Source organism: Eurosta solidaginis, chromosome 5, assembly GCF_040869045.1.
Source record: "Eurosta solidaginis isolate ZX-2024a chromosome 5, ASM4086904v1, whole genome shotgun sequence".
Taxonomy (NCBI): domain Eukaryota; kingdom Metazoa; phylum Arthropoda; class Insecta; order Diptera; family Tephritidae; genus Eurosta; species Eurosta solidaginis.
The window spans coordinates 179759521-179773900 of record NC_090323.1 but is presented as its reverse complement, the minus strand read 5'-3'; the positions used below and the strand labels follow the sequence as shown (position 1 = coordinate 179773900).

At 37.8% G+C, this 14380-nt stretch overlaps 1 protein-coding gene across 1 annotated transcript; it reads right to left on the bottom strand.

The window, feature by feature from the left end:
* Nucleotides 1–1051: 1051 nt before the first annotated feature.
* On the bottom strand, nucleotides 1052–2792 carry LOC137254403 (putative nuclease HARBI1). The gene is made up of 4 exons (XM_067792034.1): nucleotides 2316–2792; nucleotides 1923–2255; nucleotides 1712–1856; nucleotides 1052–1654 (listed from the first exon to the last, which is right to left on the bottom strand). Exons 1-4 carry the CDS (start codon nucleotides 2541–2543, stop codon nucleotides 1275–1277), a joined length of 1086 nt encoding a protein of 361 aa, XP_067648135.1. The 5' UTR covers nucleotides 2544–2792; the 3' UTR covers nucleotides 1052–1274.
* Nucleotides 2793–14380: the final 11588 nt, after the last annotated feature.

Genomic DNA, 14380 nt, shown 5'->3' with positions numbered 1-14380 from the left:
TTGCTAAAGAAATTGGAAAGTGGTCGGATGCGTTTAACCGGCTGTCTGATAGGCTATAAACTAGTATTTTAGTATTTAGCTTAGTCTTGATTTTTTTTAACTCGCTCTAGAAAATTAATCGAACTTCAAAAAAATTTCATCAACATTTTCAACTTTTTATTCAGAATTGTTAGAAAATGTAGTTTTGTAGCTCATTCAATTTTAGGTAAGGAAGTGCAAGTTTCATGACCGCAAACATTTCCGTTGATTTTTTAGAAACTTTTTTGCTAAGGGTGTTGCGTATTTTCGTCCATATAACAGATGAACAAAATGTACTTTTCAGGGGAAAAAATTAGCAACACTATACAGTAGTCGCTCAAAAATTAGAACCTTTAGTAATTAAAATGTCCAGAATTAGAATCAACTTTTTCAATACATTACACGAATTTTCGCGTATTTTTTTTACAGTTTTTGTTAGTTTTTGTGTGAAATGCGCGTACACGTGTTTTGGCATTGTTTGTTTAAAAGCAAAGGTATTTCGCTGAAATGCCAAATAAATGTAAGAAAAATACTTTGTCCTTGGAAACCAAAGTTCATATATTGCAAAAGCTTGACAATTTTTGGCTTTTTAATGTGTCCATCGATATTATATGTATTTTGAAAGAAAAAATATATATATTATAATTGGATTTTTTTGTTTTTTGGATCTTTTTTTGATTTAGCGTGTATATTTAATAATATAAACATGTGATAATAAAAAAAACATGTGATATGTATTGTACTGAATTTTTATCTTATGTTTTCTCGTTTTTATGACTTAATTTTTAAGGTTTTATACAAATAAAAAACGTCCAGGAATTAATAAAAAATATAGAATATAAACTTGTGTTAGAGGAGAAAAATTAATTTTGGGCAAATACTCATGGACATCAGTCTTCGTCACAGGGTTTTTGGAGTTTCACCAAGTTTTTCTGAAACTCTTTTCGATATTCTTTTTTCAAGTATATATCACGATGTAACACTAACAATGTGAATGAAAACTTACCATTTTTTGCTGAGAGTTTTTAGAATTTTTCTGAGTATGCAGTTTTGTGGCTTATTAAATTTTTATACAATAATGTCTTAACTTAATCCACTTGAATGGCTTTCTGATATTTGGGAATTTTTTCCAGCGCACCTCGTGAATTTTTTTATACAAAGTTTCGAACGCAAAACTTTTAAAAAATCGAACATAATTTAGCTTCAGCAAAACTTGGTGAAAATTTCAAAAATTAAAAAAAAAATATAAGTATTGTTCAGGAGAAAACATTTGCTATGAGTCTCTCTTGGACCCGTTTTCCAGCTGAAGATATCGAGTTAAAGGTTTCTTCTGAGTTGGTCACAGCATGTTCCACCAAAATTGGGTCGATGTCATCAATGTCAAAGCTCTGCTCACGCAAACGAATATTGTGTAATGTTGAGCAAGCATTTACAATTTTCCCGGCGAAGCCCGGTTCATACAAAAGAACTCTTTGCCGTGAAAGACATCTCCAAGTTCCTTTCAAAACACCAAAGGATCTCTCGATGGGATTTCGAGCTTTGCATAAAGTCTCGTTATATCGAAACTTGGGAGTACCCTCAGGCTGGTTCGGTAGTGGTGTCATAAGCCACGGCTCTAATGGGTACCCAGAATCACCTGAAAGTTGCATATTTCAAATTATGAAAAATAATAAGAACAATCAATAGATGTTACCTATTAAAAACATATGACGATTCCCATTTTCATGGGCTCTCTGCATTGCTCGCCGAGCTGCACAACTACTCCAAATATATGCGTCATGACGTGCTCCCGGAAACTTGGCATTCACATTTAAAATTTTTAAATTTGGATCACATATCTACAAAAATGTAAAAATCATGTAGCAATGCACTTTATTATTAAGTAGTTAAATTAGTTAACCTACCATTTGCACATTTATGGAATGATATCCATGATGATTAACGTACGCTTCCTCATGAACTTTTGGAGCTAAAATGGAAACGTGCGTACAGTCAATCGCTCCTATCGTTCCTCCAACGAAGGGCGCAGGTGCTGACGAAAATACCTCTTTGGCAGCTTGTCGTTCTTCCTGCGTCATAGGAAACTTGATTTCGTCGAAAAGCACTTTCTCGTTTATTGCATCAGTCACCCTATGGATACATCGGCTGATGGAAGACTGGCTCATCGAAATTCCCCACTGTTCTCCTACAGGCCGTTGATAACATCCAGTGGCATAAAAACGTAAGGCACACAAAACCTTCAAAGATATCTAGTAAGTAAGGACACTGCAAATTTTCAATGATTTTAGTAGCTTTACCTGTTTCTCTTCCGATATTGCTGAGATCCTCTGTCCTCTTAGATTTTCGTGTAGCCGATCAGCAATTCCCATCACAATATCCGGAGATACGCGGTACAGTTTTTTGAATTCTGCATGCTCAAGCTCAAAAGGATCATCGATATCCCTGAGCAAGCGCCTATCTATTCTTGATGCACTCGACGCTGTTACATTTTGCGTTAAATTATTCGCTACAAACTCAAATGCCATTATTTTTATTGTTTGAAACACGAAAACACCAAAATATTAATAAATTTTGTTAATAAATTATCTTAACCACCTATAGCGTGAAAAACAAAACCGACGATATAAGTCTCTTGTCAAATCGTTATAGGAAACAGCTGATTGTTCTATATCGAGTTATAAATAAAGATAAGTTACTGAATAGCAAACTCGTTAAAATTATCGTTATGATATTATATCAATACTGAAAATCGTTATAGAAGTTAGTGAATCGCAGTACTGGTCCACATTTATGGCGATATCTCGAAAAGGCGTCCACCTATAGAACTACCACCACTCCATTTTAAAATCCTCATTAATACCTTTAATTTGATACCCATATTGTACAAACGCATTCTAGAGTCACCCCTGGTCCACCTTTATGCCGATATCTCGAAAAGGCGACCACCTATACAACTACCACCACTCCATTATAAAACCCTCATTAATACCTTTATTTTAATACCCGTCTCGTACAAACACATTCTAGAGTCACCCCTGGTCCACCTTTATGGCGATATCTCGAAAAGGCGTCCACCTATAGAACTAAGGCGCACGCCCTTTTAAAATACTCATTAACACCTTTCGTTTGATACCCATATTGTACAAACGCATTCTAGAGTCACCCCTGGTCCACCTTTATGACGATATCTCGAAAAGGCGTCCACCTATAGAACTAAGGCCCACTCCCTTTTAAAAAGTTCTTTAACCCCTTTCATTTGATACCCCTATCGTACAATCAAATTCTAGAGTCACCCCTGGTCCACATTTATGGCGATATCTCGAAAAGGCGTCCACCTATAGAACTACCACCACTCCATTTTAAAATCCTCATTAATACCTTTAATTTGATACCCATATTGTACAAACGCATTCTAGAGTCACCCCTGGTCCACCTTTATGCCGATATCTCGAAAAGGCGACCACCTATACAACTACCACCACTCCATTTTAAAACCCTCATTAATACCTTTATTTTAATACCCGTCTCGTACAAACACATTCTAGAGTCACCCCTGGTCCACCTTTATGGCGATATCTCGAAAAGGCGTCCACCTATAGAACTAGGGCGGACGCCCTTTTAAAATACTCATTAACACCTTTCGTTTGATACCCATATTGTACAAACGCATTCTAGAGTCACCCCTGGTCCACCTTTATGGCGATATCTCGAAAAGGCGTCCACCTATAGAACTAAGGCCCACTCCCTTTTAAAAAGTTCTTTAACCCCTTTCATTTGATACCCCTATCGTACAATCAAATTCTAGAGTCACCCCTGGTCCACATTTATGGCGATATCTCGAAAAGGCGTCCACCTATAGAACTAAGCCTCGCGGCCTTTTAAAATACTCATTAACACCATTCGTTTGATACCCATATTGTACAAACGCATTCTAGAGTCACCCCTGGTCCACCTTTATGGTGATATCTCGAAAAGGCGTCCACCTATAGAACTAAGGCCCACTCCGCTTTAAAAAGTTCTTTAACCCCTTTCATTTGATACCCATATCGTACAATCAAATTCTAGAGTCACCCCTAGTTCACATTTATGGCGATATCTCGAAAAGGCGTCCACCTATGGAACTAAGGCGCACGCCCTTTTAATATACTCATTAACACCTTTCGTTTGATACCCATATTGTACAAACGCATTCTAGAGTCACCCCTGGTCCACCTTTATGGCGATATCTCGAAAAGGCGCCCACCTATAGAACTAAGGCCCACTTCGTTTTAAATAATCATTAACACCTTTCATTTGATACACATGTCATACAAACACATTCCAGGGTACCTTAGGTTCATTTTGCTAAATGGTGATGTTCCCTTATTTTGTCTCCAAAGCTCTCAGCTGAGTATGTAATGTTCGGTTACACCCGAACTTAGCTTTCCTTACTTGTTTGCATTTCTTTACAATTTTTTCTCTCCTATTATTTTCCACCTCCTGTATATTCTTTGTTTGTTTACTTTCTTGGGTACATGTGCTCAGCTTATTTTCCTAACCCTTTTCAAATCTTTTCTTTCTACACTATGTTCTTCTTCTTATTTCTCTCGTTTAATTGCAATCATATTTTATTTTTGTTATGTTCTTTTGTTTGTATATTGCGTTTATTTTGTGGTTTTTTCTTCATAAAGTCGGTGTGATGGATTTAAACCCCAGTAGGACATTGGCCTCCAGCACTAACCCTCATTTGTACTGATGGGTCCAGCCAGACCTTTTTGAACTTTAATTCACTATTTCTACGCCAGGTAATGAGTTTATGTTTTATCGCTTCTTGATATCCTTCTTCATGTATTTTAGCATATTTTTTTTATGCATACATTTATAAAAGTTTGTAAATAGTTATTAAATTGAATTTTTCTATGTCAATTCCATATTGAGTACTCATGGGTCTGGCCAGACCCTTTAGTAAATAGCGTAGTCACTAAATTAGTTCGTATGCATCGGCCTACTTTATTTTCGGATTGTGCATGGCTTTTTTTGCTGTTTTTTGTTTGAAGTCCCGTTTTCAAAAATATTTTTGTTTTCTCACTTTGCACGTGACATTAGAATTCGGTGTTATCCGTGAAAACGTGTATTTATTTAGTAAAAATTAGTAAAATATATTTTATTTATGAGAGTGTGCCACGTAGTGATCCCAAATTTTATGAGTTGGATAATGACAATGACCAGAATGATTGTGCCTCAGAAGTGGAAAATGAGTCGGAATTTGAGGCTTCAGATATTGAAGCTGAACATGAAAGTGAAGTCACAGCAGTTATATATATAACAGTTCATATAGCGACAATGATTTGAATACTGATGCAAGTAACGACTTTTTTGGTAAGGATGGGACCGTTTGGAGTAAGACAGTGCCGCAATGTGATCCTATTCGGCACCATAATGTACTACGTGCTCCCGGTGGATCGACTCTCAAATCGAGTTCTCCTGTTGAAGTTTTTGATGAGTTTTTACAGCAAACATATCATACATTATAATAAGTGAAACAAACAAATACGGTACGGAAAACACAAATGAATGGAACTTGAAAAATCCTACCAATTTGAAAGAATGGCAAAATCTTATAAAAGCAATCCTGAGGGGTTTTCTTGGTATTCTTATTGCAGCAGGATTCAGCAATATCAATAACCAAGCGGCGTAGGTTTTATGGAAAACGATTTAAATGGCGATTTTCAGAGCAACAATGTCTTACCATAATTTGTTGACAATATCCCGTTATATGGGCTTCCATGACGGGCGCACTAGATCCTTTCTCTCAGAAAATGCACCTATACGAGATATTTGTAACTTTTTAAATTGAAGCTTTGAAAGGAATTTTCTTCTGTATAGTTATATAACTCTTGACGAGCAACTCTTTCCTTATCGAGGAAAAATAAAAATTTACTCAATACATACCTTCAAAACCGGTTAAGTACTGTATATAAGTATAGCGGGCATGTGACGCAAAACCTCATTATCATTTGATTGGAGATATTTATACTGGAAAAGTAACCAATGAAGAGAGAGCAAAGAACCAAGGAGAAAATGAACAGATGCACTTGGTTTCAAAATATGCAAACTCAGGGCGCACAGTAGTTGCCGATAGCTTCTTTTCTAGTTTTAATTTATGTAAGCGTCTGATGAGTTTGGGTTTGTCCTACGAAGCTCTTTACCAGCAACACTCAAAATGCTATTACATACATATGTTTCAAGTGCACAAAAAAGAATTTTTTTTAATTTAAATATTTTATTTTATTAATAGAATGCCTTATTTAAGTTTTCAAGATGGTATTAAAAAGAATAAAGTGGAGTTTCGATAAATTGATGTTAAATTTTCTTTGGGATCCAGCCAGAACCATGGCTACTCAATATTTCAATACAGGTATCCGTCAAAATGAGGGTTAATAATAACTATAATAATAACCATACGACTTTAATTAATATTTTATGTCAGCAGTCTAATGGCCTGAATGTGGTACATTTTAATGCGCGAAGTCTCAATAGGGAAAAGTTGGACTACGTTAGGGATATTTTTGAGGATCAGGTGTTGATGCCATTTGTGTCTCAGAAACGTGGTTTAATCCTGCAGTGTCTGATATTCATTACGGCATCCCAAATTTCAGTCTGATTAGGCACGACCGAACTCACAAAAAAGGTGGAGGAGTTGCAATTTATTTTAGGTCTACACTTGCTGTCAGAACTTTGGCAATATCAAATAACGCTGAAACTAAATTACTTATTGCTGAAATTACAGATAATGTTACTAAAATACTAGTGTCATGTGTGTACAATCCTCATAGATGTTGCATGTTAGATTCGTTTTTTTTTTTTTGAGTTGACCACGTATTTGATTGAATATGAGCGTTATGTTATTTGTGGTGATTTTAATGTCAAACTTCTTTTAAACGATCATGTGTCTACTGCTGAACTTACTGTGGTTAACAGATTCGTCCCAACCAGATATGCCAACAACTCGCGTCCTAGCCTGTTGGATCTAGTTAACTCATCTAGTCCTGACCATGTTATAATCGTGACTTGAAGTCTGTAAACGTTAGTGATCTGTGTGCTAGTGTCTCGAATGTCAACTGGACTGAATGTTGGTTCCTTGAGAGTGTTGATGAAAAACTTGAATTTTTAAATAACACCTTGGCTCAGTTATTTACTGAACATGTCCCTATTCGTAGTGTTAAGTCCATTAACACGTCTTTCCCTTGGTATAACAATAAAGTAAAATCAGCTATTAAAATACGGAATTATATGCCAGATGGAGAAGGACGGGTACTGCATACGCTTGGTCGCGGTATAAAATTGCACGAAACAAAGCGACTGTGATTATAAGAAATGCGAAGCGACGTTACTGTGGTGCCAAGTTGAGTCCGTCTCTACAAACAAGAGAACTTTGGAATAACCTGAAAAAGCTAAATGTGCATGGGAAAGTAGAGGATGTGTGTAAAATGGCTCCAGATATACTATATGATTACTTTACTAGTGCTAGTGGATGTATACATAGCACCATCCGTTCTTGGTCCCCTTTTGTTTAGTATTTTTGTCAATAATGTATTTTGCTGTATGTCAGTACGTCAAAGCTCATGCTTACGCAGATGATATTCAACTATATTTGTCCAGTCACGTTGGTCTTGTTGAGGATTTGTGTTTTAAAATTGAAATTAAATTAAAAAAAACAAGTAAGGACGGGACTTCATACCTTTCATGAATGGGGCTGAACAATAATTTTATCCCATTCGTAATATCCAAATAATCGGCTTAATAAGATATGAAATATATAGTAAACAGATGTACATACCTAAGCAATTTTTAAGATAAATATAAACTAAACTATATTGACAAAGCTAAAAAAACTTAAGGAAAAAAATTTTATTTGAACAATTAGTTGAAAGGGAGAAAAACTAAATTGCGTTAAACCTGGCTGTAAGACAGCCATGGCTTAATCGACTAACCTCATTGTTCTGATAATTTCGATGGGTCTATTATTCTGTAATAATGGTTAAAATTGTATTAATAACAGCCAGGAGCACATAAAAATATTCCATCATGGTCACTGTAAGGCGTTTCATAAGTTATCGCCTTTACACTGTCCGGAGATAAACTGGTCAGTAACCAATCAATAGCAGTTTGTTGCTTCGTAGTGTCAAGATTTTCCAAAAGTGAATGCAGTCCCAGCTGCTGCAATTTCCTCCCAAGTATATCGTTTGACGAATTTCGACAAATGTTAAAGTCTCCTACAAGAACAATTTTTTCTAAATTTTCATTGAAGAGCTCCTTAGTATCCTCTTCCAGCATTCTTCTAAATGTCGGCAATGAGAATGACGGATTTCGGTATACCAACGCAATAGCTATATTTGCCTTTGATATCGCCAAAAACTGATAAACTTTTGCAGCTACATACTGGAATTTTCTGGAATTTACTGTAAAACTGCGAGCGAGGTCAGGCTTACAATAAATTATAATTCCGTTTCGAGGACGACTTTGTACAGTTGAGCCAACTCCATCAATCCTAGCAACTATATCAAAGCCTTCGATTTGTATATCTTCTCCTGGCAAAGCCCAGGACTCTACGAAACAAAGAATATCCACGGAACAAATAAGTTGGTCTGCTCTTATTTCATCAATATTCTTTCACAAGCTTCTTATATTTTGATAATATAAAAGAAGGCTGTCAGTTGGTCGCTCAATAGCAAACTTGAAGTGGGTAGCTAGTTTTTTTTCTGAACGAAGTACACTTAGTTGCTTTTGAACCGGTTCGTTGGCTGTAAACGGTTTTGGTGGAACGAATTTACCTATAATAAATAAGCCAGATGCACTTGTCGCTCTACTGCACGCAACGTATAAAGCAGATCGACTTATTCCTCTCTTTATATGAACAGCAACCTGCCTATATGTTGCTCCTTGACTTTTATGGATCGTGATTGCCTCTGCTGGTACCAAAGGAAACTGTCTCCTTTCTACAGTAACTTGATCGTTTCTTCTATACTGGAAAGTACGTACCACCTTCTCAATTGGGGTCCAACTTGACTCATGAGAATGAGATTTTTTTGAGCGGGCAATCGCACCCACTAAAGAGTAGTTGGCGTTCGTTCGTTACTCTGATGGTCGATTTGCATTAAGCGACCTGCAGCTCCATTAACCAGGCCATCTGAAGTATTAATATTTACTGTAACCATGTATTTTGCAGATGCTTTTAGCTGTAAACGATAGCACATTCCTTGTGTCTCTGATATTTTAAAATTCTGAACTGCTTCTAAAATGTTACGCTTAGTTTGCTCCGAAATAGAGTGGGCTTTTACAGTGTCTTTTGCGATAGATGTAAACTCTTCCGTGCCAATTTCAGCCAGTCTCATACTATTATAAATTGCAACATCTGAGTTAGAGTAGAAGAGGTGAATACAGTCGTTGGGAACAGAATCTAGTCTTGTTTCCCTTGTTTTTATTAAATCAACATCAATGGAGGTCATATTCCCTTCAGACAAGTGTTTTAAGGCGATAGCAAATACTTGGTCTTCTCTTTGGCGCATAATTTCTGTGAGCTCGAAGTAACGAAACAAATCCCAAAGAGGTGTGCCGGTAATCGCACTATATGGATCCGATTGATTTGGTGAGAAAATCCACCTATCGCCTACTGGTGAAAGTTGTTTTAAGTCACCAAACACAATAATCGGTATACCTCCGAAATACTCGCTCGTCCGAAATATTTGCTTTAGACGAGCATCCAGGTATCCAAACATTTTGGCACCCACCATTGATATTTCATCCACTATTATAAGCTGAAGATCTATCAAACTTGAATATATTGCATTAACGGTATCGTTGCTTAATGGGCATAACTCAGCTGAAGACTGATTGATGGGTAAAGAGAAAACAGAATGCAATGTTACTCCACCAATACCAAACGCAGCTTTTCCCGTAGGAGCACATAATAACACTTTAACCGTTTCCGGGTTACTTCCAGGTAAAGTGTTTGCTCGGGTGGTCAATGACTGATATATAGCGGAAATTAATCGGCTTTTTCCTACTCCAGCACCACCGCCAACATATTCGTAAAATCGTCGCTTAATTTTCATATTATGGTGTACATGATAAAAATATTTCCGCTTCTTTGCATTCAAAGACCGTACGGTCGATAACAATTCATTTTCTTGTATGATGACAGGCAATCTTATAAGTCTAACTTCGTCTATATTTTGCTCGTCGTTCTGGAATACGTCGACATTATTTCCGATTTCCGGAACAGCTAATGCCCTGAATTCCTCATCCAAGAAAGGAGTCATACTTTCTTCGTTGGCAGCATTTTCTGGCCCTATTTGTTGATTCAAGTCCACTAGAATTGTTTCCAGTTCACGCTCAGAAAACTTGCCGTACTTTTTCTTGCTCTCCTCTATCATCTCTTTATTGAGGTTACATATTGCTTCAATGTCGACTTCAATTAAATCAGAGACTTCCTTGCGCCATGGATAAAACAGCATAGCCATTTCTCGAAAATAATCGGATCGAGAAAACTCAACACTAAAACGCCTCCATCTTAATACAAGAGGATGCTTTCTCGGCCTGACAAAACCACTCCCATCATTTAATTCCAGTGGGACTACGGTTATTTCAGAAGTTTCAGCTTCTGGCTCCAACTCTTCGTTGGCCTCATTTTCTGCTGCAGTTTCCCTTCTTGCCTTCGAAAATCGGAAAGAGGCGGAAAAATCTGCAAGACATAGTTGTTCTAGCTGTCTTGGTCTTTGGATATAATGGTCCAGTAAGTTGGGAACATAAATATCCGTTGAATCGCCTGGTAGTCTCTCTAAATCTGCTTTCGGTCTTACCATTCGGACTCTTTTCTCAGGATGAGACGTGTTAATGAATATATCACCTTCACTGGCTTCTGAAAGATGGAGACCTAAAATGTTATAGGCTGCTTCTTGGGCGGACACTTCAGAGCCATTCACGAACTTATTACCAATGTGTTGTAATTTCTGCTTAACTGTATAATTTCCCTCATTTATTTCTTCCATGGCTTGCCGCAATAGCTGAGAAACCCCCCTATTCGATTTATTTATATAATTTATGATATAGCTGCAGCAGGCAAAAGCATCAAGTATAAACTGAATGTCCATATTTGCTCTATGCAAACGTAAAATATCACTGTTATATGCATTCAGCAGTCGATCAGAAAATTTCCTTCGGAGAAATATTTGAGGCTTTTTTAAATTTGACCGAAGAGCCAATTTGTAGTTCTCGTAGTTTGTCGAAATTTCGGGATGTACTAAAAACTCCTCAAAATTGTTTAAGGTGTCGGCTTCATTATGTAGGTTTAAAAAATTTTTAATTTTTTTAAACAAAGCCACATGCTCTTCATTTAGTTCATTTTCATCTAGGGGAAATAAAATTTCAGTCCTAAGCATAGGTGGATAAGGCATGTTGAAGCGACAGACTTGCTGACCTCTTATGTCTCTTAAGCAAGCGCGGCCATGTCTGTGTTTTTGATATTCGACATATTGTTGCACGTCTGGATTGTATCCATCCGTTGAAATAAAGCGATCCACAAATTCAATAATGGGTCCAACATTTATAGTTCCATCTATCTCTAATGCAGGTGGATCGCTCAACCAATACATTCCATGACAGTGAGGTAAGCCTCTGTGTTGGAACTCAATTCTCCAGTAAAAATGAGTGAGCACATGTGGCTCGAAAATTTTAGATTTCAACAACTTTACCATCTGTCTGAATCGGTAATCAAAATATCTAGAACATGTGACAGGATCTGTTCTTATCAGGCGAGCTTTTTCCGAATTAGAAAGTTGTGCAGCTTCATCTTCTGAAAGATCTTTCTTGTCCACAAGTTTGGATAGAATAACCAAAAGTTCTGGCCATTTGGTCTCTGCAGCCGATAAAGTAATAAATAATGTAGGCAAACCAAACTGACGAATCATTGCTAACACCTTTTTTTTCTCTGATTCCCAGTGAGCAGGTGATGATCTAAGTCCTTTTAAAATATGATATCCTTCATCATGTTGGACTAAGTTGGTTACATAATTTGAGTCTACCATGTTTGCAGCCGTAATAAGGCAGGCTCCGGACTTTTTTCTTAAACAAATAGAAATCGCTTCTTTAATGCGATGTAATTCGTAATATTTATACTTCCATAGCAAGTTATCAACACGCGCACAGCGTCGATCATATCTTCGTACTTCTGATCGCGCTATTTTGCTATATGTTAGATCAGTTGTTCTTTTCTTGCCACAAAATATTGTTGGAAAAGATAACTCCTCCGCATCATCGTCTCGTGTAATGTCGATGGGAGTTCACCCTTCACCAGGAGCTATTTCCACTCGCTCCAGTGGAAGGTTTTCAATGGGCTCGTTGTCCAAAAGAGTTTCTTGTCCTCCGGGATTTATTTCATCTTCTACAATAGCCTCAATTTCAATATTGTGTAGAGAACTCTGTAATGCTCTTACGATATTCTCATCGTTGGGATCTGCTAGAAATTGAACGGTTTCGTTGTTCCTATAGTCTGCTAACCATCTTTCGGACAATCGAATATTATGGAAACGATACAGATCTGTATCCATGAGCCACTGAAGTGCTGCTATTACTCTTGTTGGCCTTATAGTTTCTACTATAAAGCTATGGTTATACTCCAAACGACGTTTTAAGTGTACTTGGATCACTTGTACATCCTCAAATCTTCGAGGAAGAGTGGTAACTGTCTGAACTACGGAAATAGGAACATTTACAACCGCTCCTCTAACAGCACATTGACGCTCGTACCTGAGAGATACTATTCTCATAAAAGGAATTCTTGGAGATATAAGCCGTTCTTCTAAGCATGTCAGATTCTTCAAAATATCAGGTATGTCTGGAAATTGGAGGCCATTAGCCAAACAAATGTTTGGAATTTTGCCTGTCATAACCTGACGATAGCACGTTGAACAAAATGTGAATTTTCCCGCTACGCTTGGAAATTCATTTTCTAAAAAAAATATTTTGTTGAGCTGGAGTTGCGGATATTTATTTGAAAGAGAAGATTTGTTCAGTTTCTTGATTTGGTGCGAAAACCATGTCCCCCCACAGCATACACATACAATAGTCGGTCCTTCTTTAATATTTAACTCATATTGCTCATAGTGTGTTAAGTGCCGTGACCGAATTTGATTGTTAAGCCCTTCTTCTGTTGCATCAGGCAAGAGGTTATCTCGATATGCTGATGTTCTTGAACGCTGTCTCTCGTTTCCTCTTCTTTGGTTTTCTTCATTAGACCTATGAAGCTGGACATGTTCGCATGCGCTGTGTCTATTACTTTCCAGGGACATTCGAGTTTGTTGTCGAGATATTCGCCTTTGCGATGTATTTATCAGTTGCTCACGACGTCTTCTGATTGGATTTGATCTTCGTTGAGTTCTCGAGAGCCTGTCACGAATTTGTTCACCCTGCCTCAATTCGTGAACATTCCTTCTACACCTATGGGCATTTGTGTTTCTCGCTTGCTCTTCTTCTCTTACTATAGGATTTCTTCGTCGTGTTGCTCGGGCGACTGAATCACGAACCCGTTCCTCCTCCCTGAGTTCTGGAAAATTCCGTCTTAATCTATGATTTTCGGTATTACGGGATTGTTCTTCCTCTCTTACAATTGAGATTTCCCTTCGTGCTGCTCGTGCCACTGAGTCACGAACGCGTTCCGGCTCTCTCAATTCAGGAATATTTCGTCTAACCCTATGCTCCAAAGTGTTTCGGGCTTGTTCTTCCTCTCTTACAATTGAGGTTTCCCTTCGTGCTGCTCGTGACAATGAGTCACGAACACGTTCAGGCTCCCTGAATTCAGAAATATTTCGTCTAACCCTATGCTCCAAAGTATTTCGGGCTTGTTCTTCCTCTCTTACAATTGAGCTTTCCCTTCGTGCTGCTCGTGCCACTGAGTCACGAACGCGTTCCGGCTCCCTCAATGCAGGAATATTCCATCTAGCCCTTTGATTTAAAGTGTTTCGCGCTTGCTCTTCCTCTCTTAGTAACGAGCTTCCCCTTCGTGCGGCTCGGGCCTCTCGGCCACGAATCCTTTCCGCGTCTCTAAAGTCACGTCTCCGCGATCGTCGTCTTACATTATGTAAGCTTGCGTCATTTTCCCTTTCTCTCTCACGAAACTGGGAATTTGATGACCTTAGGCATGACATTAAATTAGCGCTAATTGCTCGGTTTTTTGCTAAGTTGCTTTCGTAATGTCTGCGACTACGATTTCTAGCAACTCTGCGACGCTGCTCTTGAGATCGGGCTGACAAGCGCGGCATTGTTATTTCGTCGTTCGTAACCACGTTAAAATGTTTTATGGGCTTGGTATAAAGACTAAAATATT